Consider the following 26,731-nt stretch of genomic DNA (forward strand, 5'->3'; position numbering starts at 1 on the left):
GCAGCTAAGGTGGCAGCTAATCCTTAAAAGTATGTATTAACAGGTAAGAAGGAATGAGCCACTTAAGACAGATAATAGACCTCAACAGATGGTCATTACTTGCCATGTCAGCACAGCGGCCCCTCAGTGAGGTTCGAGGTTTCACTCCAGAATGCAGTACCGAGCCTTTTGCAAATGTTCCTTGGTTTGCTTGCAGATTGCTCTAGAATGCTTGTACCACCGTGAGAAGCGGAAGGGTATAGACTTAGTTCATGATGATGTGGAAAAGAACCTCATGAAGGTAAGATCAGGATTACTAGTTTATTTTTCAGATGGTGGAAAAAACTAAAATCCAACTAAATATTTATCAGGGTAAAAACATTGCAATAATGTCTTCCTTTCATTCATTTGGAAGACCTGGGGGGGCAGGGAGGAAAGAGGAAGAAATTTGGTAAAACTATACATATTGGGGATGGTTAATGTTCCATTCATCCATTCTGAAGCAAAAGGAAGAAGCCTAGAAGCCTTGTGAGGTCTTGTCCAGTTCTGTATTTCCTGATCCTATGAAACAAGGTAGAAATATTTATCAAGAGTGTTTTCTGGGCCATGGTTTGTAAAATCTCAGATGTTCTTAGGGCTTACAGTATAGAATGCTGGTCTTCTGCCTTGCTGTACATATAGCGTTTCTGAGTGAAGAAAATGAGATGGATAGCAGTGATTGCTAAATCTTTTAAATAAAAGAAATTCAATAACATTTTGCTAACATATTTGAAAGAAGTTACACTGGATGTGTATGAGAACAAAAATACTAGGAAAGAACATTATAGGACAATGGCATTGCTTCAAGCACTTTTCTGGATTAATAGATTACAGAAGGATGTACAGACCACTTGGATAACCAAGATGCTTGTTCAGAGCCTACAGCCTGCAACCTGGAGTTTGAGAGTTTTAATGGCAAATCGAGGAGCTAATATGTATTAGCTTAAGTATTTCAGCACTTAATTTAGCCAGAGAATTCAGGGTAGGATGAAATCATAGAATCATAGAGTGGGCTAAACCAGAGTTTTTTAAAAAGGAGAGAGGCTGGAACACCATAACACTGAGGGCCCATAATTACTGTGTTTGCAGAGTTTTCAGTGTGGTTGGTTTGAGTATTTTTTATTATTTTAAGCTGAGTGGAACCTGGCTTTGAATTTCTTTGACTAATATTTATAGTTGTGAAGAATATTACAATATACTTCCTTAGGGAGCCTGTTTCTGAAATGAGATATATTTTCAACCTACCCCACTCTTAGCAAAGTGTTTGCCTCGTTCTAGAAAAATGCAGTAGTTAGAGAGGATAGTTTAATGGATTAAGGTTCATGTTTCAATTATTTTCATTATGCCAAGCAAAATTTTAATTTATGTTTATTAGAATGAGTCCATCCAATAAAATGTGCTAACATGTTTGAATAATATAAAAAGCCATACAAAACTGAGTCAAAAGACACAAGTTTGTAGCACTGCAGAAGAGATGGTACAAAACACATCCTTTCTTGACCTACACTGCATTTGAGACGTGGGATAGTTGCAACATCTAGAATGCTGAATAAAAAAGGTAAATTCACTAAAACAAAGGAAGTTTGATGAAAGCACTGACACTGTATATTTTCCACTGTAGGAGGTTGATTTATTCAAGGACTGCCAAGAAATATTGACCAAACTTGCACAGAAAATCAGTCAACAGTTGGGGTAAGTCTTTCTATTTAATTCCTGTTTTAAAGATAGCAAAGCTGAAGTCAGTGTTGGCTAGTATCTACTGACAGACTGAAAATAGCAAAAGCAAAATCAGAGACTTAGCCTGTTAGATGCTTATTGCCCTCCACTTGTAATTCTTACCAATGGTAGAATTTGTGTGTTAAACTGCAGAAGAGCAATACTGACAATTAAAGATGACTGTGACTCATTTTTTCAAAGTAATATTTAATCTGAAACCCTTCATTAAAATTAGCGGCACCAAAATTATAGCTTAGTTGTGCCACTGTTGCTATGTGGCACATTGGAGTGAAGTTCAAAGGGTTGGTTTTTTTAATTGCAAAACTGAATTAAAAGGAAAATTATTATTGACAAAAGAAGCAGGAATCTAAGCACACCATAAGGTATGAGATGAGTTATGGAATGATGGAATGGACTTAAATTATTTTAATGTATATTTATATATGCTTTTATTATGGGAGGCTTTGGAATTTATTTTATTTCTTTGAGAGTACACAGATATCCTAGTAAATGCAAATGATATTTAAGTCTTATAATTTAATTAGGTAAAACTACTCTGAATACAGTGTGCTGTTAGCTACACAGAACTGACACATTTTAAAAGTCATGTTTGTATGACATGACATGATTCTCAAAAGAAACAGTTCAAGTACTCACAAGGAAGATAAAATTGTACAGTTCTTGATTAATACATTGTAGGGGAAAAAGACATAGGTAGGTTTTAGAAATAATTGCTTTTATTAATGGCACTCAGGACTCACATCACTCAGGTTAGATGAATTTCTGCAGTTCATCCCACCACTGTAATATATTGGGTATATGATCAGACAAAAGCTGAGTTCATATTTGGTGTCATGAACTCTGCCTAGCTCTTTAGGCTGCATTTCTGGCTACCTTTGACTCAGTTCTGTCACCGCATCAGGCAGACTGATAGTAATGCCAGCTGACAATTACATCATGGAAACAGCAATATTTGCAAAAAATGTCAATATGTTTGCTGTCTCCCTGATGCACTGGAAAGCAAGACTTTGACTCTTTCTTCATCCATATTACTCCCATTCCTGCCCAAGGTCTGCCAGGCCTCCCCCACTTTCGGAAAAGCCGAAGAAGATTAAGTTACTTCAGAATTCCTTGTGGCTAAGAAAGGAGAGATGGACCAAAATTATTCACTCTGCATGATCAAGATATGCAGAAATATTTAAACGGATCTTCCAGTGATGTGCATTTTGAATTATGCTAATTGAACTCGTCCCCCAGATCAGGAGAGATGGGAAACCACAACTCTGGTCTGCACTTTTCTGTCCCACAGCTTTGCTAGCATGAAGGTTATCACTGAAAACGTCCTCCCTTTTGCTCTGAGTCTTTCCTTCATGCCACAGAACTACCTGTTGTTTTTCACCCTTGTGGTTGTCTGTTGTCAGAATGACAAACATTTTTAAACGCAGTGAGTGAAATGCAGTGAGGACTATTTGCTAGCGCCTAAAAGGGATGAATGTTACAGCAGCTCCCTCTAGCTAAATTACAGCACCAAGCATTTTCAAGCCACTGTAAATGCCAACAAACTGTAAAATGAAGCACAGTAGGAAGCTAATGAAAGCAATTAGCTGTTTAGCACAACAGCATTAAAGGCGGTTCAGATTAAGGTAATTCTTTCCTCTTTACAGCATCAACAGAGATGTACAGCATGCCCTGGAGAAGGATCTTTCTGACAAAAACTCAGCCCATTTTATTGATGAGATGTGCTTTAACCTGAGGAACACATCGGACAGCATCAGCTTTTACCATGGAGTGGAGAAAGCAGATGGGACGTGAGTATGAGTTGCTGTTGTAGCCTTCTCTTTCCCTGCTCCCTGCTGTAAATAAGAGCCCGATTACAGCACAAGTCCTAGCTTTATCTTTGAGAAGTGATATAGAAAGAAATGGTCCAGTCTTTCCTTGGTGTGGAACCCTCCATCATCCCGAATTACTCCCTGCTACCTAACAGCTGCCATTGTTGGAGGTCAGGCAGAAGCTGGCAGTCTCCAGCACCTACAGCACTGATGTGCAGTGAGCTGTGTTTTTCAGCAAGGATGATCATTTATAGCTGTGTTGCCGGTGACTCCTTGCCCTCAAACTCCTTTCTGCAGACATCTCCCTTTGGTTTTGAATTACACTGTTTTGTGGCCTTAGGGTTCAAAACCACATCCAGTCAAATTAAAATTCAGCTAAGGTGTGTACTTAAGTGCTATCTGGTAAAGAGCATGCAAATGTACACCAAGGATTATATATATTTTCTGTAAAAATAGCTTGGGTTATTTGGAAATTAGGCCATCAAGCTATGCAACGATATGTATTAAACAGGATGATCAAAAAGATTTGGCTCAGCTTTAGCATTACAGACTGAACTAAAATTACTGAACTAAAATTTCCCAATTGTACACAGTTTTAAAACTGTTTATTAGTAGTGGCCTCATCGAGACCTGCGTGCAATCCAAAAGCAATAGCAGAAGAAAATCAGCTTGCAATAGAGGGCAGTGTTTTTGTGCTAATGACTTGTTAGTTCTATTATCACTCTTTAACATAGTGATATTTGAATGGTAAATGTGCTCCGCAATTTCAAATGATAACGACTATGTCTTGTTGGAAGGAGAAAAAAAATCAGTATTATTTATTTACTTATGTTCTGCTTTTCGTTAAAAGATCACTTCATTCACTACTGAAATGAGGGCATATCTGAAGGAAACTTGGCAGGCATTCTGCTGACTCTAGTAACACTACCTACTTTTAGGATTAGCAATGGATAAAATTATTTTTGTCAGCTCTGGTAAAAAGCAGATTCATGTGGATAAGTTTTACAGCCCTTTTCCTTTCTCACAACAATTATCCAAAGAAATGCCATTTTTCATTAACATTTTCCTGAAACCATTTGGCAGATTGAAACATACCTGCAGCACTGGGGAAGAGAGCAGGTGTTTTCCATCTCAATAGAGCCAGCCAGATAAATTACAGTCTGAAAAAAACAATGTTAAAGAACAGATTAAGTACTAAGTATTTCAGATAGTCGAGTTGGAAGCCTACTTGGAAAATTAATTTTCTGATGAGAATATGAATATAACCATCAGACCATAGAGGGGAGAAAACCCCAAAGCCAAATACCCTGCAGAAAGTACACTGAGATTGCCTGGATCAGTATCTGTAAGTAATGTCTACTCAGGTTTAGTACACTGATTTATGCACTTTACTATGGTATCATGTTGGTTACCTGAAACTGCCTAAATAAATGTGTGCCACTAAGGGATTCCAAATTGTTTAGGAAGATCAGTTCTTCAGTTGGAGAGAGAGAAATACCTCATAAAATATGATAAAAGGGCCCTGCGAAAACAAGCACTGACAAAATTAACTACTTCTTTTTGCATCCCTTAATATTTATTCTCAGTGTTTAATTAAAATCTGAAGTAAACGTGAAAATAAATAGTGATCTGTCCCTGCAGAGTTAACATACAGGCATAATCCTTAGAAGGAAGTTTTATGTGGAGAAAGAAGTCTAAATGCAGACAGAAGTTTGTCTCGGTGTTTCAGTTCGGCAAGTAAAATATCTCTACCTTTTTATAAAATACACTAAATATTTCCAGGTCACTCCTCCCTTCACCCAGTAGGCTAGGCAATGCATTAAAGAAAGCAGTGAATTTAACTCCAAAGAGAGTAGCTTATGCTGTGTCAGTTTTCAAGCCAGGGGCTCAGGCTGCAAGTTTAGAGCCCCACGGACTCCAGTTTGGAAAGACTTGAGCCTGGGATTTATGTTCATAATTATGTTAATTATGATAATGAAGGCTATCTGTGAAGCTTGGACACAAAACCAAGCATCCCAAAGTTTGTTTACGTACAGGACATTGCAGCAGGAACATTCATGGGTGGCATTTTTCAGTGCAAGAACCCTATAGGCTGTCTTTCTCTGTATATTCATAGGCTTTTCTGTAGCAGAGCCATTTCTGCTTGTCTCATAGATATTACTAAATTTAACTGTAACAATTAAAGCAGAGAAGTTCATGTTAATAGATGGATGTATTAATGTATAGAAGTAAGACGATGGAGATATTCATCCAAATGACACAGAAGGATAGTGTTGGGGCTGGGAGAAAATTCCAGTTCTCCTTACACCTAGGTCAGTGTTTTACCCATTTTCCTGCTATGATTCTTTCTGATAATGAAGGGTACTATGATGTCAGAGCCACGTGCTTTATTATATAGGTCATACATACCTCACAAGGTAGGGCTGCTCTGATGGCAGCTGTGTAACAGCTGTGAAGAGCTGTGTAACAATCATTTCTCCTTTTGTTTCATGCTCATTTTCCCTAAACTAGGTTGGGTTCTCATGTTCTCTCTTGGTTGGTGACACACAACTTGGTTTCCCCAGAATAAATGTTTGGATTCACAAAAGTAAATAATATTTGAATCTATTTTGATGGTGTGCAACATACAGGAGATCATGCTAAAAAATCTAATAATCCACTAAGGCCACGTGCACTCTGAACCTTGACACAGAAATGTGTCAAATTTCAGCTGAGATACAGCAGGTATGAACTCAGACCATCACCTAATCTATTAGTCACAGGAAGAAGCTGCGTTGGTGACATTCATACCTGATGCTGAAAAACTATTTTTAAGCATCAATAAAGAAAACTATGCAAAAGGTCATTCTTTATACAGCAAAACATAAACCTAATTACTTTGAAGTTGATGCCAGGGCCACTAAGACCTTTAGTTAGCAGCTACAATATTCAAGCAAGCCATAGAAACTCCATCGAAGCTACAGCTCTCCAAAATCTTCACTCGTTGTTGCCAAATCTTTGGTTTGAAGAGGAAAAAAGAAAAAAAAAAAGTGGGTATGAAACCCATACAATCGAATGTGATTACACAGTTTTCATGGTTCAATGGATAAACGCTTAGTGTAATTTAGTGTAATTATCACTGAATGGAAAATAGCTTGCCTAAGCTTTTGTTTTTTAATTTTCTCATTTTAAATTTCTTACAAGTGTGTCAGTTCCTGCAACATGGGCTAAATTCAGTGAAGACAATATCAGGTGCTCTCAACATGCAAGGGCCAACTCTGTCAAGCTCCGAGAGGATGCAGAGGTTGGACTGGAGAGCACATCTGAGGAGATGTGGAATCATTTCATCAGTACCAACTTGGCTTTCAACAACCGTGTTGCTGAAGTAGCTAATGCAAAGAACAAACTCCAAGCACAACTGGCCAAGGTAAAATTCACTAGGAGTTGGCAGCTGCATGTTATCTTAGTTGTACCTGAAAGGCATAGAAATCTTCTCCAGTGTTTATGTACTTCCTGAATAAGCACCTCCTCAGAAAATATACCTGTGTTACCTGTCCTCAGATGGTGCATTTGAATGACATACAGCTTGGGAAGACCTCACTCAAAGACACTCAGATTGACAAGATGACAAGGTTTTGCAATGAACCATGCAACATCTGTCCATAATCACACACTGATTATTTTCCCTTGCAACTTAGATGTTTAAAGTGGGGAAAGATATTTTTTATGTTTTATATTTATAGATTATATTCTCTGGCCATTTCCTGATACAGAAATATTTCATTAATTACTTTTTTCTTTTTTTTTTTCCCTCCTTTTTTTTTTTAAACAGTGAACTAACCTTAGCATGTGTGCGAATGAAAAGGCCCATAAACAGCAGCACATTTGTCTGTTTTAGAGGAGGGAGAAGACTAAGTTTTTGCACTTTCATTTTGCAGCAGCAAGGGAAGACCCCTGAATTAACTAAAATGTTGAAGTGTTTACATACAGGAAGTCATTAGTCCTCCTTTGACACCTAAGTTCCAAGTTTTCTTCTCCCTTTTGATAAATACCTATCTGCATCTTTAACCTGAATTTTGGCCTGGTTGTGGTTGGAGACAGCCTGATATTTCTGAGTGGGTCAGACAGTGAACTTTTCAGATATTTGATCTGCCTTTGTCTTCATATTATACAAAGCAGAAATGGCACAGAAGGAGACAGACCTGTATTAATCTCTACCTGTATTGCCTTTTCAGTAAGTTTTCACTGAAATAAGTGATGTGTTGGAAGCGCATTAGTTGAATTTTGAAACATATATTCTGAAGTTAGTTAACAAGAGGTACTGCCTTTGTACTGACAGATAGAATCTTGTTAAGCTAGCAAGACTCACTGTGTTACTTTCATACTTCAGTCAGAGCTCAGTAAGTTCTTCCTTTAAGACACTTTGTCTTATAGAGGAGCCTCATGTTCACTCATTTGTTTCAATGCACATTTGGAAACAATAGAGTTTTCCTGCCATTCTATTTGCCATAAGTAGTTTAAAATATTTTCAGTTTATTTTTAGGGACTCTTAGGAAAATGCAAACTAACCAGCTAAATATGTATGAAGTCACGGCACATAAATCAATGTTTTCATTTTTTCCCCTGCTTATAAAGCATGAAAGATGTTGAATGTGGGCTTTTGTGTGGTTTAGATTGTATATGATCTAGCCAACTACAGCACTTCATCCCTGAATTGGCCATCCACCTAAGTTTCTCACAGATTTAAATCTATGAACATTTGTTTCACATTTTCCATTGACCTTTTCTAACGCTTTTGAGCACCCCTTTTATGAAAGAACGTAATAGCGTAAGGTAGCACAGAGTGCACGTATGGAATTACAAAGTGCATAATGAGATATCAACATATGAGCACGGATTTTGTCATGGAGTGCAGCTGATACTATGACATAACTGCTAACAACTGGTATATAATGGAAAAACAATTTATGTCCCTATACTCTTATACCATTAAATAACAATAATAAGCTACCTGGAGAAACTTGACTAATCATATTCATATAAAGAATAATTAGTACCATAATTAGTATGGTACACACAGATAAAAGAGTATCAAATAAGATTGCACTCTCTGAACTAATGTTGCTGTTACTGCAGAGTAACTAGTTACCACATACATAGCAGAGATACTTTACTCATCACAAACTCCATAGTAATGTAGTTTCATCAGAATAACAAAATGCTAGAGGAAAAGAAAACCACATATGCTGGTGAGGAGTCATTCAGGCTAGTCAGTGTTGTCAAAGGAAAGGAAAACACAATGGGTTTATCGAGCAGAACCGTTACTGGTTAAGATGTGGGTGAAGTTATATGGTAGAAGCCCTGTTAATTCTCATGCTGACAACCATACCTTAGAAGGACAGGAGGAAGGAGAAGGCAAGTGAGGGCAGAAATGAGTAAGGAGTGAGTACCCGCTTAACAGTTATCTATAGGTAAGGATAAAAGAGTACCCTTTCTTCTTTCTCCAGGCTTGCAGTATAGTCTGCAATAATTGGAGAAAAAAATATTGCTAGGATATGCTTTAATAAGACACCAATGGCTGTCTCTTAAATTCTACCACACTTCTGTTCTCCCACTGGGATGTGATTATAGTCAAATGCAGCTACTACAGCTCCTCTTCCCTTCACATCTAATAACAATTAGACAATGAATGCAACAGTTTCATTTTCTGTGTTTAAAAAAATGAGTAAATCTTTCAAGGGCTATTTTTGCACTGACTTCTCAAGCAGCGAATGCCACTCCCAGAGACATCTTCCTCTCTACCAAATTATTTTTTCAGCTATGCAGGCCAGCACCATAAAACAAGAGGAAAATGAGCATGGAAAAGATTTGCTATCTTGGAACCAGGAAAAACTATTAGTTTAATGAGGTCTGGAGCCCATTTCGGAATGAAAAATACTTTTCTGATTTGTGAAACAGCAAAATCTCTTCCAGACAAAAAAAAAAAAAACCCTACAGGGAACCTCCTGCAGCCATTCGTTTCTAAGATCAGTACCCTGAAAAAGAATCAAAAATACATAAAAGAGTAAATAGTGTGAATATCGTGATGAGCTAAAAATAATCCTATGTTGAAATAGCACATTTTCTTCTGTTTATGTCACTTGCACATAAAAGAATGGCTGGTTAAATTTACAAGCCAAACACCTAATACCTCAGCTTGTGGTCCACTGTATGTTCTTTAGAAACATAGAGCACCAGGTGGAACAGTGTGTCTTGCATTGTAGATTTACTCTATTGGCCCTGGAAAAATTTAATTTTCCTTTGGAACTAAGCTTTTTGTAAAAACTCATCTAATTAGACTTAAACTCTGGAACCAGTGTGCTCTACTAGTTTCTGTCATTGATATTGTGGTGGTAATTATGCTGAATGCTATGGTTAGCGTTTGTCATATATGTACTTAAAATGTTTCTCCTGGCCTGAACTGTTTTTGTATTCAGTTTGTACTGCCTATATGTGTAATGGCTTTATGGCCACACATTTACAGTCCTGACTTTCTGTGCAAGAAAGTCATTGCTTCAGACTTGTTTAGGGAAATCCACCTCCAAAAGGAACACGGGCATTGCTCTGCTAACGATCTATTGGAACGTTCTTGTATTACTGTAATCAAATGGTACAGGGCCTTTTTCTTCCTGCCTTTCTTTCCCTTTCTTGACGACAGCCTTATATCACATGTGAGATTATGTGAGCATAGTGCTATTAATTTATTGCTTAGAAAACAATAAACAGGAATAAAAATACAGGAATGAACAAGGTTTGTTTAGTTAGTTCTGAATTCACCCAGGCAAGCTAAGGAATTCCATGTGCAGTTTACTATACCAGTTACTTCTAAAGAGCTAGGATTTGCCCCTTAGTAGGCATTTGCGCATATTGCATCACATACCTCCTTTCCTGGGTGCTGTTGCCAGCAGCAGCCCTTCACAGGACTGCTGTTCAGGAGAAGGTTGCTGGGTTGATATACTAGTTGATAACAGTTATGTTATCGAAGTCTCTGTATGAACTATCTACAGCAGTCCTTCCAGCGCTTCCTTCTCCTAAGTACCACCAAATTTGTATTTTTCATATAAACAAAATATAAAGAAAAACAGTGATCCATTATTATTCTGTTTAGTTTTCTTCCAGGATATTTTCTTCCTTGATGTCTAGACAAGCATGTCCTATATACCAAAAGATACACAGAATGTATTTATGTGATGAAATTATCCTGGTTTTACTTCTATCAAGCATTTTGCCAGGAGTTTTGCCATGACCTTTTCCATCAATGACATAATGTCTCCATTTCAGGTTACAAACTGTACAAGTCTCAGAGTAATAACTGTACAGCAGTCCATCTGTTTTTATAAGCATTTTGTCTGCTTCTAGTGTTGCTGCTGGACTTGTACCTCAGTTTCTAACATGTTCCTGCACTATTTACCTTGAGTTACTGAAATACAATTGAATAATAGACTCCAAGAACTTTCCTGTTGTAAATGATTGAGGTTCTGTCATAGAATTTAACTAAGGTTCACAGTATAGAGTGTTCACACATATTTAGAAGCACATGAACAAAATACAGTCTTCAGAAAAAGACTTCAGCTAGTTTGGTTTAACTATACACACTTTCCAATCTAGGTAAATCAAGATAAGTGCCTAAGACTCTTTCAAATATCCTGGTAGACATTTGAAAAAACACATTTTTGCTCCTTAAATAATTTCCCAAACTCCAACATTCAAGCTGCTTGGCACATAGCCTTTACTTCTTTTTCATGTCTAAAACAGTCCAAACAAGACAAAATGCCTTCAATTTCTAGTCATCAAACACCACACATAATGAAAACATTCACACGCTATCATTTTATAATATATATTTACCTGTCACATCACATTTCTTACTATAAGCCTACAACAACTTGCATTTCATTAGCAGGATGGTTTAGCAACTTACAGATGTCTTGTCTTGGGGCAGATCAGATGTGTTTTTACCCTTTATTCTACTTGGAGTTTGGTCTGAATCCCAATACTGAATAGCCTCCAAATTCAGATCGAGTAAGCAAGTCAACACAAGGGAAATTTCCAAAGAGCTTTGGTTGTCAGGGATTCCCATGTGCTTTTCTGCATTCTCAGTCCAGCTGCTGTCTGCCCTCACTGTTACTTCATTGATGTATTCAGGAAATTGTCTGAGTTCACTTCAGATTTTCATTGTCTGCTATTTGGCTATTCCTGCCTGCCACTTCTTTTGGGGAAGGTGGCTGGTGAGGCGGGCAAACCTCAAGTCTATCAGAAATCTGGGAAGTGATTTGCATAGGGGAACAGTAAAAAAGGATTAAATTGCTTTTGTATAGTTTTGAACAGGAAACTATCGAATGCAGAAGGGAAATGCTGTCCATAAAAGCCTGTCTTATGTGTGTCCCTGTCCAGTTCACTGTAGAGCTTCTGTGTAAAGTTATTCCCTACCCACTTCTGCTTGATTTTCTTTTAGAGGACTAAGAGAATTTGCCATCTTTACAGTGGCTATCAAACTGAGTATGTGTGAGCAAGGGTGTGGTATAAAGCATTTCCTACTGCAACTCCAAAGCCTGAAGTCATCACAGATGCAAGGATGATTGAAGGACTGGAAAGCGAGCAGTTGATAGAATACATTCCTCAACTTTCTCTGTAGCAGGCTGAAAAGGATGATAGTAGCACTAGATGACACTGCTTTATTTAGCTTATCCAAATAACAGTTGGAGTAGGGGCAGAGACCTTGCTAAATCCACAAGTATACAGAAGGAAAAAGAATCATAATAGAGGACACTTTGCTTCAAAAGACAAAACCAAAAGAATAATCAGTGGCCAGAAAAAAGCCAGACAAATCTAGATGGAAAACATAAGCACTTATTTTCATAGCAAAGCAATTCATCACTGCAGCAGCTTACCACAGATAGATTACTTCGTTAGCGCCAGGAACTCAAAATCAAGATCACTGTTCTCCGTGAAAGCTCTGCTCTCTCTACAGGTGCTGGCTTACAAAGAGGAGTTTCTATCGGATAAACTAGTGACCTGCAGGCAGAGCGGACTTAGTGCATAACTAAGACTTCTTTCCGACCCTAAGACTGAAAATGTCCCATTTCCATTTCTGTCCCAACTGCACAAGTCTATAATTAATTTATCTTTCTTAATTATGGGATTAATCTTGGTTGTAAATATGCAAGGTCCATCCAAAATTTGGATATCAGAACCCTGGAAATATGAGGTACTGGAGTAAGAAGCCCAGAAGCCCTAGCTAGATATTTGGCAAGGGTTAGATCACAAAGCAAAGATGGTATTACAGCTCCACTGTGTTTCCTCATCACTGGGCTCACAGAGCATGTGGTCATTTGGGGATTCAAATACTCTGTGAGTCTAAGCACAGTGTACGACTCTGGTCAGGCTCAGAGCTGCCCTAGGACTGGATCTTTTAGGCTGGCGAACAGAAAATACAGCGTACACAGTTCCATGTAGAAGAGGGTGGTATGTTGTCTTCAGCATGTTTCAAGAAACACTAAATTCATGCCAAGAGACATTATGGTAAATATATTTTACATCTGGTGTAAAAGTACACAAATCTTTAGGAAAAGAAGGGAAACCTTTAATCTTGGTGCCAGGCCCTCATTAATATGTTTGCATCTCTTTTTCAAAAAGTTAATATTAACATAAATAGTTACCTTGGCTTCACTCTCCTGGAAACAGCCAATAGGGGAGGATGTTTACGTACATTAGCTCTGGGAATCAGTCAGACCAGACAGCAAGTGACCTATTTACATAGTCCAGTATTTATACCACACCTAAGTAGCAGATTATCTCTGCCAGGTCCAACACCTGTATTGTGCTCAGAAGTATTTCTATGCCCAGAGGCACAGTGCCCAGCACCACCCTTCTTGCAAGCCTTGCTGTCCCACTACCTAGGAGCACAGGGATCAAAAAGATGCTAGAAAAAAAAGGTACATGTTTAGTAAAACCATGAAAAAATAACCACCGGCTCCAATAAGCGAGTAGCCATGATTCCGAGCATTTCCACTCAGTTCACTGAGAACGTGTACTTTTAGAAACAGCTCTGGTTTTGGTTTTATTTCCCCCATCCCTGGGGTGCAAAGAGGCAGTATATTACATCAATATGTGATGGAAATTAAATGTCACTTTCCTTTTTGCCTAGCATATTTTTACTCAATACCTGAAGAGCCTATAGAAGTTTGTTTTAGTAAGTTACGCTATCTCTTAAATAAGTTGCCGCCTTAGAGTTTCCATCCTTCACACATTATTTTTATTTTATATTTATTTATTTTTATTATTTTTTATTAAATTTATTTATAAATTGGTAATTAATTATATTAATTAACACATATAAATTAATTTATAATAAAGTTTATTACATTTATTTATAAATTTAATAAAAAACCTTTCCTGTCTTAGTAACTATTGGGTGTATTTATACAGCAGCTAGAAGGAAATATTGAATACATTTTATATTTACTTTCTTCTAATTCAAGGGATGAACCTACTTAATTTAATAACAAGCATAAAACATAGAACTAAAGCCAGGAAAACCTCAGTGGCAATAAAACCAGAAACTGCCTGCCAGCCTCTGAAATAGTTTTCAAACTTCTTATCGGAGAAATTCTGAAAGGAGCCCTCCTACACCTCTTGAGAAGGGCACAGCCTGCTCCTCTGAACAGGAACATAAAGAAATACTAAAATATGATGGGCGGTGCCCATGCAAGAAGCATGAAGGAGAGGTGCAGCAGTGTTGTGAGCTGCGGGAAGGTGTATGTGAATAGCAGAGGGAGTCCTTACCTGTGGCATTTGCCCCACAAAGGCTTTCATGTCAGATCCCAATGTATCCTCACATAACTGTTTTAATATATTTTTGTTGATCACTTTTTCCCCTTCCTCTTTTTATGCCTTAAAATCTCAGTTATTTACAGTTTCTCAAGCCTGTTCATGGTGGCTGGGTATACAGTTAATCTTATCATTTAATACTGGAACCTGTTTGAGAATAAAGTTTTCAGATTATTAATGAACACTGACTCAGAAGCAGTTGGGAAGGTGTGGGCTGGTTGGTGTGGGCAACATGAACTTGCCTGGAAAACCTGTTTGAAAGAGGAAATAGTTATTTAAGCTAGGAATAGACTTTTACCTACAAACCAAGTGAAATTACACTTGAAGGCAAAACCAGATTTCTCTCTCCTAAGAGAGATTCTCAAGAAATCATAAAGACTTGCATAGACTACATCAGAGTACAAACTACAGGCAAACGGAGAAACCGTGTAGGAGAAGCCTGACTCCTCAGCATGCCATGCAGCAATGCTCCACTTCATCGATTAGCCTAGGGGGAACACGAAATGAGGAAGGCTAGAGTTATCATAATCAAGTGACAGGCATTGCACGTCAGGATGTGTTCAGGTTGTCATGAATCCAAGTGTCTTTATTTGCAAAATACCAGAAATCTCTTCTCACGCTGAGGGACACACATCTGCTAAGTAAAGGCAGCCTGGATTGAACGGATGTCAGACTTTGCTGGCATTGATATAGAAGATAACTTCCTTCTGCCACCACATTTACGTGTGAGAAACTGAGGTGGTTGCTACTATTACTGCTCCCTCCCCTGCAACCCATCTGCACCCAGGCAATTCATATACACTTTGCAAAGGAAACAGGATTTAGTTCAAGGCAGCAGTGCTCATACATATTTATAAAACTGTTCCTTATTGTCAGAAAGGGCTGTCTTGCAGGAAACAGAGACGGACATATGTGGTAGCTTGTCTAGAAAAGAAACGTTTTCAGGCTCCAAAGAGTCATGAGACAAATGCATTGCATTGACTGTATCATCAGGGCAAATTTAGCTTTCCATGACTACGTTGAAATTTTATTAATGACTAGAAAGAATCTCACTTCTGAGAAGTAACAGTACGATAGAACAGCTGTGTGAGCCATAGCGGTTTCTCTCTGGCACCATCTCTTTCTAGAGACATCTTTCTATTAAAGGGTTGTATACCTTTCTCTAACATGAGGTAACCTGAGACAAAACAGAGCATGCACAAGGCCCAAATCGCCTGTTTTATTGTTCTTTCGAGCAGGTTTAGCAAAAATATGTTAATAACATAGCACTTGATTTTGTTCTCCTAAATGGTGATGCTTTCTAAAATTGCTGGTCCTGCAGCATCTGAAAACATGTTACAGTATAAAATGGAGGACAAATACAATAGAAATCAGAGGCTTATTCTTGTTCTTTGATAGTTAAAAGCATAGCGAGGAGATATGCAAAGACTTAAGCATTCCCTTGTGTATAGTTATTGTTTCCTCTGTTATTTTGAAAATATTTTAGAAAATCCAGGCAAAGTTAAATGATCCCATGTTTTTCTCTCCTTTTAATTTTAGTAAAGCTGTTTTAAAATAAACATCTTGTATATTTTTAGGACCAGTGGAAAAATTAACTAGAAACTGACTGCATATAAATGTGAGATTTATTAGATTATTTTCAGAGATTGCAGTAAAAAATGCATGCTGAAATTCAGTGGAAGGAAGATTTTTGTAAGATTCTAAACTCTTATACCAACCTAATGAAAGGCCCAGAGTCCCCTGTTTCAATCTATGCTGAATTGAGCAATCTCTGTAAGTACACAGATTAAAAGTCCAGATGTATATTTAAAGTCTTTGTTGTTTTAAAAATACAGTATTTACAATCTGATAGTTTCTTCTTTTCTGTGAAACTGTCATGTTTAAGACAGTTTTATAAAGAAAATTTTGGGGATTTTGTAGGAATCCTTTGACATGCCTAGAACTTACAGTAAGCTTTAGCTTTCAGGTCTGTTGACTGTATATATATTGTTATAAAGCTTTATACATAAAAGCTAGCAACATTCCCAAATCCGAGCCAACGTCTCCACTCCTGATACACTTGATGAATTGAGCAATGCATCAGTTTCAAGATATTTTCCCTGGGTGCAAACTGAACCGCTCCTTCTCTTAACTATGAAACTCAGTCACTCCATATAAGTATACCCAACAAATATACGAAAGTTACTGCTCAGAATGATTGTAACTCTGCTTCAACACAGTTAAACTCTCTGAATGCATTATCTGCTGATGTCACATTTTGTTGAGTGTGATTTTTTCTTTTAAATGCGTTTTTCTTTTTTTCTAAAAAGATTCCTAGACTATTCCTCACTATCTGATTAAAAGCAAAACAAAGCTTGATAAATCATAAAACAGTGACCTGCAATTAAGCTTCAAAAGAACAAACCCTAGAAACAACAAGAGGAAGGGACATGGTAATCTCTATTAAGAACTTGTCTGTGACATGACAGTAAAAACTGTCAGGTCCAAATTAACTTAAGATTTGAGATCTGGGTTATACTTGTAATCCAAAGATTGCAAGATATCATAGTTTTACTTTAAAACTAATTGTGAAATTAGTCACAATTACATTATTTATTCAATTAAGTATGATAACCTCAACAAATATAACTTTTACAAAGTAATTCGGATGAAATATGGAAACATGGATGACAAAAAGTTTAAAAAACTAAGAGGCAAAATATTAAAGAAATTTACAAAATGAGGAGGCACAAGAATGTTCCTGCCAGCATATTACTGGGCTGCTGCTTTTTGCATTCAGATATTAAACATTGAGCAAACCTTGGAAAAAATAAAGAAACAAGGACGACTGTCAGAATGTAGCACTTTAAAAATGCTTATGTTGTATATAAGACTACCCTGATTTCACGATGAAATATATGTGACTTCAGTGGCTCTTTCTCTTGGTCTTACTGTATCCAGCCTATAAAAATTTTGGCCTCGGTGAAGTGAGAGAACAGTGGGAGCACAGTTTTCTACAAGCCCTCAAGAATGCTGCAGCACAAAACTTTACTCATGTCGTGGAAGGGAAAGTTTCAGGATGGGCAGCTGCCTAAGCCAATGCCTCACCATGCTCTCTTAGCAACACGCTGCCTAGCATTTGTTGTTTTTGCTTCCTGCCTTTGGAGGTCATCCAGAAATGACGTAGCCTGGTGCAACACAATCTGGTGATCCTCCCCACCAATCCCTTTATGTATAGTAAATTATCTAAATCATTTTATCCAATGTGTGGCTAGAATGAGTAATTGAAAACTGTTTGTACAAATCTTCCGCGATGCATTGAAGATGGTTCCCCTGAGGCCATTTTCCTTTGTATGTCTTAAATAACAGTGCTTTAAAAAAAAAAAAAAAGAGGAAATATTTGAGAACATACAATGAACCTAAACCACATCCACTTACAAGCAAGTCCAATGCAAGTCCAGCCAAGCAGGACTTAAAGGTGGATGCATAATTTCACGTTTGAATTTTGAATTCACAGGCAGGTCTAAACAACATTTTTCTTTAGTGAATGATAAAGGGTTTGCTCAGTAGCACTAATCAATTGCCTTAGTTGTACATGATATACTTGCAGACTACTCCTACCTTTACAAGCAGGACACCAGAGCACCTAGTGAAGTCATGTGGCACAAGAGTGTGGTTAATGCACATTGTGCTGACACAAAGTGTTATAAGGGTTGGAAATAAAACTGATTTTTCAGAGACTTTTAGATGAAAGCTCTCTTTTCATGACTAATGAACTACTGGATTCTCAATAAAGAGAAACATTTTCTATTTAGACTTTGGAGCTTGCCCTTTCTGAGCATTAACATTATGTGAATTTGTGGGTTGTGCAAGCTTTAAATACTTTGAGTCACTTCTAGATACAAGACTACTATTGTCCTATGTCAGTTACATGCCATTATTTATGGGGGAAGTGCACACATGGCTTAGTATTGTAAAAAGAGAAGACAATACAGTCTCCTGCTTCTGTGTCATTAGGGGAACACCTATGCATTTGCTATGTGTACAGGGGGCAATAAGTGCTGCAAAGGAAAGGAAACAAACCTCAGGTTTGAAGATTACCAATATTCATGCATTTGAAATGTTACTACTGAATTTGAAATACATGGGTTTGTGGTCTGGCGGTTGTACTTGCCTGTGGCTACATATGAATGCATCAGAAGACGATTTGAGAAAAGTGTGAGTTCAGAAAACCACTCTTCTAAAGTTCTGTCTGCTAGCTGAGCTTAATGAAAATGGCCTTTCCAAGAGGCTGAGGACAGTTTATACATGGACAATCTGTTCCGTGTTGTCTGTACTAGAATCAGCTTGTTCCTTCTGCATCTTAAAAAACCATCCAATGTGTAATTTATTTTTTCACACAAGCAGAGGGAAAGAGTAAAGGGCACTCAACCATTACAGAAGTATTGTCACATAGTACTGGAGCGGCCATGGTTTGCTATATGCAATCCTTGTGTAATAAGGGTTTTGGCAGAGGAGTGGCACTGTTATCTGAAATACTGAACACTAATAGATTTCTTCCCTGGTCCTCTTATAAATTTGTGTAATGCTTCCAGAGCCTGCTGCAGTATGTTTCTGTGAACATGATGTGTCCCCTTTGGTGGCCTCCTGCCTTCCTTCCACGTATGCAATAAACACAAGATAGAAAGAGGGAAGGAAAAAAATTTATCACAGAAAATATTAATGTCATCCTCGTCTCTAACTTGACTAGATCATTTAGCACTAACTAAGTGTAAGGGAGCTTGTAATCTAACTCTGCTCACTGAATAAATTAAATTGTTTTGATTCATATTATCACAGGATGGAAAGTATCATCACAGTGACTACATTACATGCTTAGCATAACATGAGTGCGTTTGTGAACTGCAGCATTGCTATCGGGACCTGGTTTCATGCTTGTGGTTCATTTCTAACCACGTGCCCTGGACTGCTTTAATTGCGCCTTTTCATTGATAGATTTGCTCCACAAAGGTGAATCACCATTTCCACCTGCTGCCCAAGAGAGAAAGTGTTATTACCAATAAAGCTCAAAGTCTGAACCACAAAGGTCCTACCCAGAATCTGAACTGAGAGCGCAAGTCCTCTGTTCCACCATAAGTAGAAAACAAATGCCTCAATTATTTCTAAAATTGAGACATTCACTTTGCACAATTCTTACTGGGCTATGTGCTGCTTTGTTTCATCACTTTTACTTTCAATTGCACTTTTTATTAAAATGAAATAGATCTGCTTACAGCTTGCTCCAAACTGTAAGCAGAATTAATGTAAGAGTCCAACATCCCCACAGTACCCCACTGCAGGTGACAGAACTATGCCACAGTGAACTTGGCTCGCCTGCATGCAGTTAAGGCGTAGCATGGGAAACACTGCTGTAGTGACAGAAACTATAACATAAACACAGGAAAGGAGGACCCTGCTAAGCAGTGGGTGACCTCTAAAAGCACTGCATATTCTTTGCCTCACAACCTTGGTATGTCCCCCACAGGTTGAAGTTTTTGGTTAGCAATGAAAGTGAAGAGTGGGAGCAAAGGATAGGACTGACAGGCTTGTAAAACTCTCCCTGATATACATCTGCTGAATCTCCTGCAGCCTACCTAAGAGCTGGACCTCACCTTTGTCATGTACTGATGAAAACATGCTGGATTCTCTTAGGGAAGTTATAAATTGCGAAGTTCAGACAACAGCACAAACTACCCAAATTCTGGTTCTGAGCAGCAGATGACCCAAGTCCTTGGTGTTTTCAGGGAAAAGGAAGGATGTAGGCTCAATGAATAATGAAGATATTTAATTTCATTATGTCTCTTGCCCTTGGTTTTTATCTATAGAAATAAGTATGTGTAACTGGTAACATTGTATGCAAGATGTAAAATGATGTATTTAACAATGCAGTCTTATCATAAGTAGCTCCTCCGCAAAACAAATTGCAAACAAAGCACACTGCATTATTAAATATTCCCTGTAAAACACTGCTAGTTTGCAGTGATTACCTAATTAACAAGGAGCCACTGCAGAATAAAATTATAGGGAGAATTTAGTACTGTTAGTTTCGCTTTCTTTCATACTGTGTTCCCTTCCTAACAACGCAGATTTTTCTCCCTGCAGTCCATGCAATTTAAGCTTCTGTTTGGGTGAAGATGCTCTCAAGCTAGCTCTGTGAGAACCAGCCTTGGACCCAAAGGGCTCCGTAGAGTGTGTAGACCTGGCTTCAAATCAGTACAGCCATGTTCATACGCTGCTGCTTCAGAGTCCAAGATGATTCATCTGTTGGAGTATTGCATTGCTTTAAGGGTTGAACTGTTTCGGACAGTGCTAGCCAGGAGATCTTTCACACTGCTCTACTATACAAGGTCAACAAGCCCTTAAGGATTTGGACTGGGGTGCAGGTTCCTGGCATCCTTAACTCTTTGGGTTTGTCTATAAATAACCTTTCAGCAGCAGGAACTAATTGAATTTTCAAACCACACACATCATTAGCAAAGCTGGTGCAGCTTAGTATGTATGCAAGATCTAAATAGCGGCATAATTTGAAGTCACATTATGTGACTTTTAGTGGCTGTTGTAATTTAACTTGCATTGATTTAGTAGACTGGATGAGAAACTACATTAGTTCAGTTTGTTCTCTTCCACTTTAAAGCTGTCTATAGGAAAAGTGTGAATGGGTTCACCACATTGGCTGTAATGAATCCTGATAAATGAAAGTAACATAATAATCAATTGGCTGGGAAATGTTACCTGAATATAAACATTTTCTCTCTTCTTTCGTTTTTAAGAGTGAGCAAAGCTTTTCCCTTGCAATTTCTCTCATTTTTTTTTCATACAGATTAAAACATTTAGGAAGCACTTACAGGATTCTCAGGGATAATATGATTATATGAAACATGCAGTGCAACTAAAAACTGTGTTACACTAATACCATGGGCCTCTCCTTTTTGGTGATTTTTCACTCCATTTTTCACCTCTCCATTTACAGAAACTAAGCTTTTAAAGGAAGTTGGTATTCCCTCTGCAGCTCCCAGTGGAGTTTTCAGAACTTTGAGAATTTAGATTCCGTGTGAAAATATGACTTGTGTTCACATGTTCTTGCAGCAGATGTCTCCAAAACACTTGGAGTACAAAACAATTTCAGAGGGGACATATTTCATTACTTTTGAGTTTTTATGAGGCAAAAAGACATAAGAATTGAATGAAGGTTTAAATGAAAATGGCAATTTATTGGACTTTTACCTCTGCAAAATGTTCATAGATCAAGCAGCTGATTTTATTTTTTAGGAGAAAGTTTAGATAATTAAGCAAAATGGAAACAAGTCCCTGCAGAGCTATAAACACTGCCTCTATGAAAATGGCTTTATCACCAAAAAAAAGGTTGGAATTTTCCCCATCACAATAGTTCAGTGCTTCTCTTCTGCTTGTAATAAACTTATATTCCAATTTGCCTACAAATTTCTTAATTTTGTAATAGTAAAGAGATGTGCTTTTCTTAGTGTAAGTTGCTCGCCTCTTTTCCAGGAACATCTTCATTAAATGCCTTCATTTGATGTATGATTGTACAGGCCCCCTCCTTCTAGCTCTTCTATGAGCTTTAATTACTATATGTCCTTTTAAAGAAATGGCAAGATCAAGCCAACATATTATGCAAATACATCCGACTGATGTGAGTTTATAGTAATCTCCTCCCTAAATTAAGCAAAATGACATGCCAGAATGGAAGCAGTTCCAATAGGAGTGTTTAAAAGCAGGGGTGAGTTCTGATTTTTACATATGTGAGGCTTACAGAAACATTCTGCTTTGTTCAGGTACTTCAAGAAATCTTCCAGACAGAAGATACAATCATGTTACTGGAAAGATCCATAAAGGCAAAGGAGTACCCACTGAAAGTGGCTCAGACCCGCCTGGAGGGAAGAACTAAACGACCCAATATAGAACTTTGCCGTGATGCACCTCAGTTTCAGTAAGTAAAGGCCAGGCTACTCTGTCCCTTCCTTCATCAGCCACTCAGGCACACAAAATTTAATGAAAGCGTCAATCAGTTTGGTGAGATTAGAACTGCATTCATTACATTGCGATACAAATTCTGGAAGAAAGTAGTAAAATCCAAGTAGCTATTGAATAACGGAGCCAAAACATCTAATGTTCAATGTATGCAGTTGCCTTTACAGTCCCTCTCCCAGGACAGTTAAGAGCTGAAATACTTGTTGGTGGCTGATATCTTTTGGGATTCAGTCTTATGTCTGAGCTGGGACATAGGAATTGATTTTAATTCCATTCTGTGTGAAACACAAGATTTCACTTTAGGACATACCTAATATTAGAAACATGTTATCCCAGACAAAATTCTGTCTTTTGATGCAAAAAACTATCTAATAGTTAAGCTCCTTAAAAATTAATTGCAAATAAGAATGAGGCAGCATCTCTTACTGCCTGAACTTACTTTCAACTATATAGTACCTCCAATATTATCTTTCTACAGGTTAGCTCATTTGGCATACGTTTCAATTACATAGCAGCGGGGGCTTCCCAGCACATGTTGGCATCAGCTTGGCAATCCCTGTGCTATGATCCATTGTATAGTGTTTATTGTGTCTTCCTGGATGTACAAGATGTCCAAGATACTAGCCTTCCTTTCCTAATGACTGAAGAAGGGTCTTCTGAATTTAACCCCGTTTATCTCCCTCCAATCCAGTTGGAACACATCAGTGTTCCAAAAGAACCTTGTTGAGTATATCCTATTTAAAATACTGTCTTAGAAATATTCTTGGGGTAGGGGGTGGGTGGTGGTTCTCAAGAAGTACTGCACCAGGGTTCCTCCCATAGGCGAAGTGAATTTTACAGTCCAATAAGGGAATTTCGCATATTTTTATGAAAAGTAGAAAACTATTCCCTTTTTTTTCTGTCTCTAGCAAACCCCCACTGTATACAACAGCTTTACATACAATAAGATTTATGAAGTACATAATGCCTAAAATGAGTATTTATATTATTTTTCCTAAACAGTGTTTTATCAGCTCAAAAAGCTTCTATTCAAACAAGGAAGGGGCAATAAATCATATTTTATTGTACTGGCATCTTTTCACTTTTTCTAACTCCTTAAACCATAAATCGTACAATGCAATATATCTTTTTTCAGCCTCATACCTCCTTACACAACTGCAGTCTTATACTCCCTCTGACCCTTGTTCTCTCCCTACTTCCTCCCTGAAGATCTCTTCCACAAAAATGTCTGCAGCATTATGATTGATCAGTCCAGTCAGCAGGATTACATGTATCCAAGGTATAAAACTTGGTTGATTTAGGATCAAAAATGTGCTGAAGTAGAATGCCACACTACCTCTTCTTCCCACAATTGCTAGTGATGCTGTATTGTTCCAAAGGGTCCTGTCTAAAAAAGTTTGGAAGCTTGATTTGAAGTTACTGGAAATTCAGACTGCCTTTGAATATTTTGTTCAATTAGAGTGAAAGGGCATTTATGTGACATACTTAAAAACAAAAGTACTTAGGGGTTCTGAGTCAATTTAACTCCTACTACCTTGTAGGTTATATAAGAGCTTCACAAGCTGTTGCACAGCTATTCGGAAGTATTTTAGGCTTAACATACATGCAAGTTTTCTGTCAGTCTAATATGATTTCTGATATTTTAAGCAAAATGTTTACACAAGTACACTGTTTACTAGATGTAGTTGTATTGACAGATAACTAGCATCTACTCTTCTCCTTCCTCCAATGCATGGAGGAATTTTGCTCTACTGCAGCTCCCTAATCCAGACCAGTTTATTTTGGATGCTTTACCTGACCCAGAATATTGAATGTTATGTTCATCATAACTGCAGTTAGAAATAGAAAGTCTGACAGGGCATTTGAAACTTGGGCACTTTTTTCTATCACGGTTTTTTCTGAGCTCACATCTCAAATAAAAAGTATTTTTGTAGAGACAAAATCCTATCTGAGAAAGTAAAACCACTTGCTAATTCACTTTTTAAGGATTTTTTGCTTTTAACTAATTTGTTATTTCTCTCATGTGGTTTAAAGCAAGAAGGAATTCAGCCCAATAGCTCAACTGTAACAGGGAAAGAAAATATCAAATGAACCACTTCTTTGTAACATGTAATGTTATCTAAGTTTGCTGTTTATTTAAAAGGAAGTGCTGATGTTGGCAGTTGATCTCTGTGTGTGCTGCCAACTTCGTAGTTGAAGGAATTAGACAGAAAACAAATTAATAAAGTCTAGTTTTTCTGTGCTGAAACAACTGGGACTAACCCAAAACAAGTTAAAGTGTGTTCTGGAAAAATTCAGTCTTTTTCACAGCCTATAGTGCACTGAGGAATAAATAGAACATTAGACAAAACACGAAGTTGATGGTAAAGTGTTCACCAGCTCAGTAACTATACAAGAAGATTTGCCACATCTCCATTGATAAGCCTTTGGAAGAAACATGGCTAATATCAACTCACAGAAAATCTTGATTTCAGAGCTACACATTCAATGGTTATTCTGGCAAGTGATTCTTGTACCAATTAACAGGCTTCTGTGCCAAATCTAGACCATTTAGTGCATCCTGCTGCACAAGTTTAAGCTATTGTGAACTACACCAACACTCTCCAGTAACATCCATTCCAAATGTTTTCTACAGGATCACATGTAAGTGCTCAACAAAGCCATGCTAGCCCTAGAAAGGCTACACAAATGAGCGGCTGCAAGTGAAGAAGATAGCAATTAGAAAGATATATCAAAGCAGAGTGGCTGAATCTGCCATTGAAGGTCAACATATGCAAGAAATTATCCCTTCTTACAGGTGCTATGCAAGCTAGTTTGGCAAATAGATTTCATATTGATTCAGTCCAAGACAGCTGTTCAAATCCTACCTGAAAGTGTGACCTGTCCACTGTCAAAAAGGGAATGTAGTGAGGGGCTGCTAAAGTTATGTGAGCAACCTGTCCCGTTCTCTTTTTTCAGGCTTGTCACTGAAGTTTACACTATAGAAAACACCTTACAGACCTTAAAGCAACGTCTGCGAGAAGCCCATGACACTCTGCAGATGCTGATCCTCAACAAATCAAAGCTGGAACATGAAATTTCTGTGAAGGCAAACTCATTCGTCATTGACAAGAAGTGTATGGACATGCGCAAAGTCTTCCCCAGCACCCCACGGCTCATTGGCTACACTTGAACAGTGCATGATATAAAAGCTGGAGAAGTTGAAAATATTTCCTGAAGGAAATAATCATTATTCTGTTTTCTCAAATAATAAAGTCCAAAATAAATACGCTAATGAAAATTAATATCATGCCTCTTTCCTTGAAAAACCTTGTATTCTCAGCTGTAGCTGCTACTAATTCAAAGAGAATAGATATATTTAACAAAATCAGACCATACGAAAACAACCAGACAAATATTGCAAGACATATGTGAGTTACTAGCTACAGAAGCTGAAGGGCAATTTCAGTGCAACCACTTAAGGTACACATGTAGCCTGAGAGGCTCATTCCATCATGGAGAGGGAATCTTGCCATCTGTACCTCTTTTTTTTTTTTCTTTTTAATTTGATTTTTCATATAATTAAGTATGAAGAAAAATTATCTATTTATATGAGCTATTTGTGACTGATGTGATATTTGCCCAAGTCTGAAAGGTCTTAACTATTTAGAAATATGTACTATCTATCATTAGATCTCAAAGGACTTCATGTGCAAAGAGTACCGTTGCTCGTGACTAATGAGAAAGTTAAGACAAAGTGGGAATGGAACCAGTGTACATGAACGTGATGTGCTTAAAGTGCGCTGAAATTGTCATTCAGTTTGTAAGTCAAGACTGGTCAGCTTTTAGTTCTCAATGGAGCACTACTCTGGTGGTGGAGAGGAGAAGGATGGAATGGGCTTTGAGATCTGACTTTTCTGGATGACAGCTGAAACACATAAACAGTGCAGTAATCCTGGTAAAAGGATTTGAGGAAGAACTAGTTTTAAATAATGGTAAAGCAGTCTGACTGTTTTGGACAAAATTGGGTAATGATGTTTTACTGTTATTTGTGTTTCTTTCCTGGATTTACTCACACTCATTTACAGAGTAACCCACAAACTAGAATTCTAATAACTGAGCTGTCTCCTGCTACCTCAGGGTCCTCTCTACAGGGCAGCTCTAGGAACACCCAAAAAACATTTTATGTGGGACCAAAGCCAAATCCAAAACAATGCTAGATTTGAAAGTCTCCTGAATAAACTGGCGCTGTTCCTTATCCTTTGTTTTGTGTGGGTGGTGGCTTAATCTAGCTACCAATAAAAGTAACATTGCTGAGGCGCGCCGAGCTGAGC

The 26,731-nt window shown here is 37.8% G+C and overlaps 1 protein-coding gene and 1 long non-coding RNA gene across 2 annotated transcripts in view; one reads left to right on the top strand and one right to left on the bottom strand.

Moving 5' to 3' along the window:
* The window catches only part of TEKT5 (tektin 5), a 28,258-nt gene extending 1,605 nt beyond the window's left edge, over window positions 1-26,653 (top strand). The window contains exons 2-7 of the mRNA XM_075105313.1: window positions 197-280; window positions 1,640-1,710; window positions 3,399-3,542; window positions 6,747-6,969; window positions 22,223-22,377; window positions 25,377-26,653. Coding sequence (XP_074961414.1) covers window positions 197-280; window positions 1,640-1,710; window positions 3,399-3,542; window positions 6,747-6,969; window positions 22,223-22,377; window positions 25,377-25,590 — 891 coding nt within the window. The 3' untranslated portion in view covers window positions 25,591-26,653. The remainder of the gene's footprint in view (window positions 1-196; window positions 281-1,639; window positions 1,711-3,398; window positions 3,543-6,746; window positions 6,970-22,222; window positions 22,378-25,376) is intronic.
* Window positions 1-26,731, bottom strand: part of LOC142062637 (uncharacterized) — a 94,885-nt gene that overhangs the window by 5,141 nt on the left and 63,013 nt on the right. The window contains exon 4 of the long non-coding RNA XR_012662518.1: window positions 4,659-4,723. This is a non-coding gene — a long non-coding RNA (uncharacterized LOC142062637). The remainder of the gene's footprint in view (window positions 1-4,658; window positions 4,724-26,731) is intronic.

Source organism: Phalacrocorax aristotelis, chromosome 10 (assembly GCF_949628215.1).
Source record: "Phalacrocorax aristotelis chromosome 10, bGulAri2.1, whole genome shotgun sequence".
In the NCBI taxonomy this organism is placed as follows: Eukaryota; Metazoa; Chordata; class Aves; order Suliformes; family Phalacrocoracidae; genus Phalacrocorax; species Phalacrocorax aristotelis.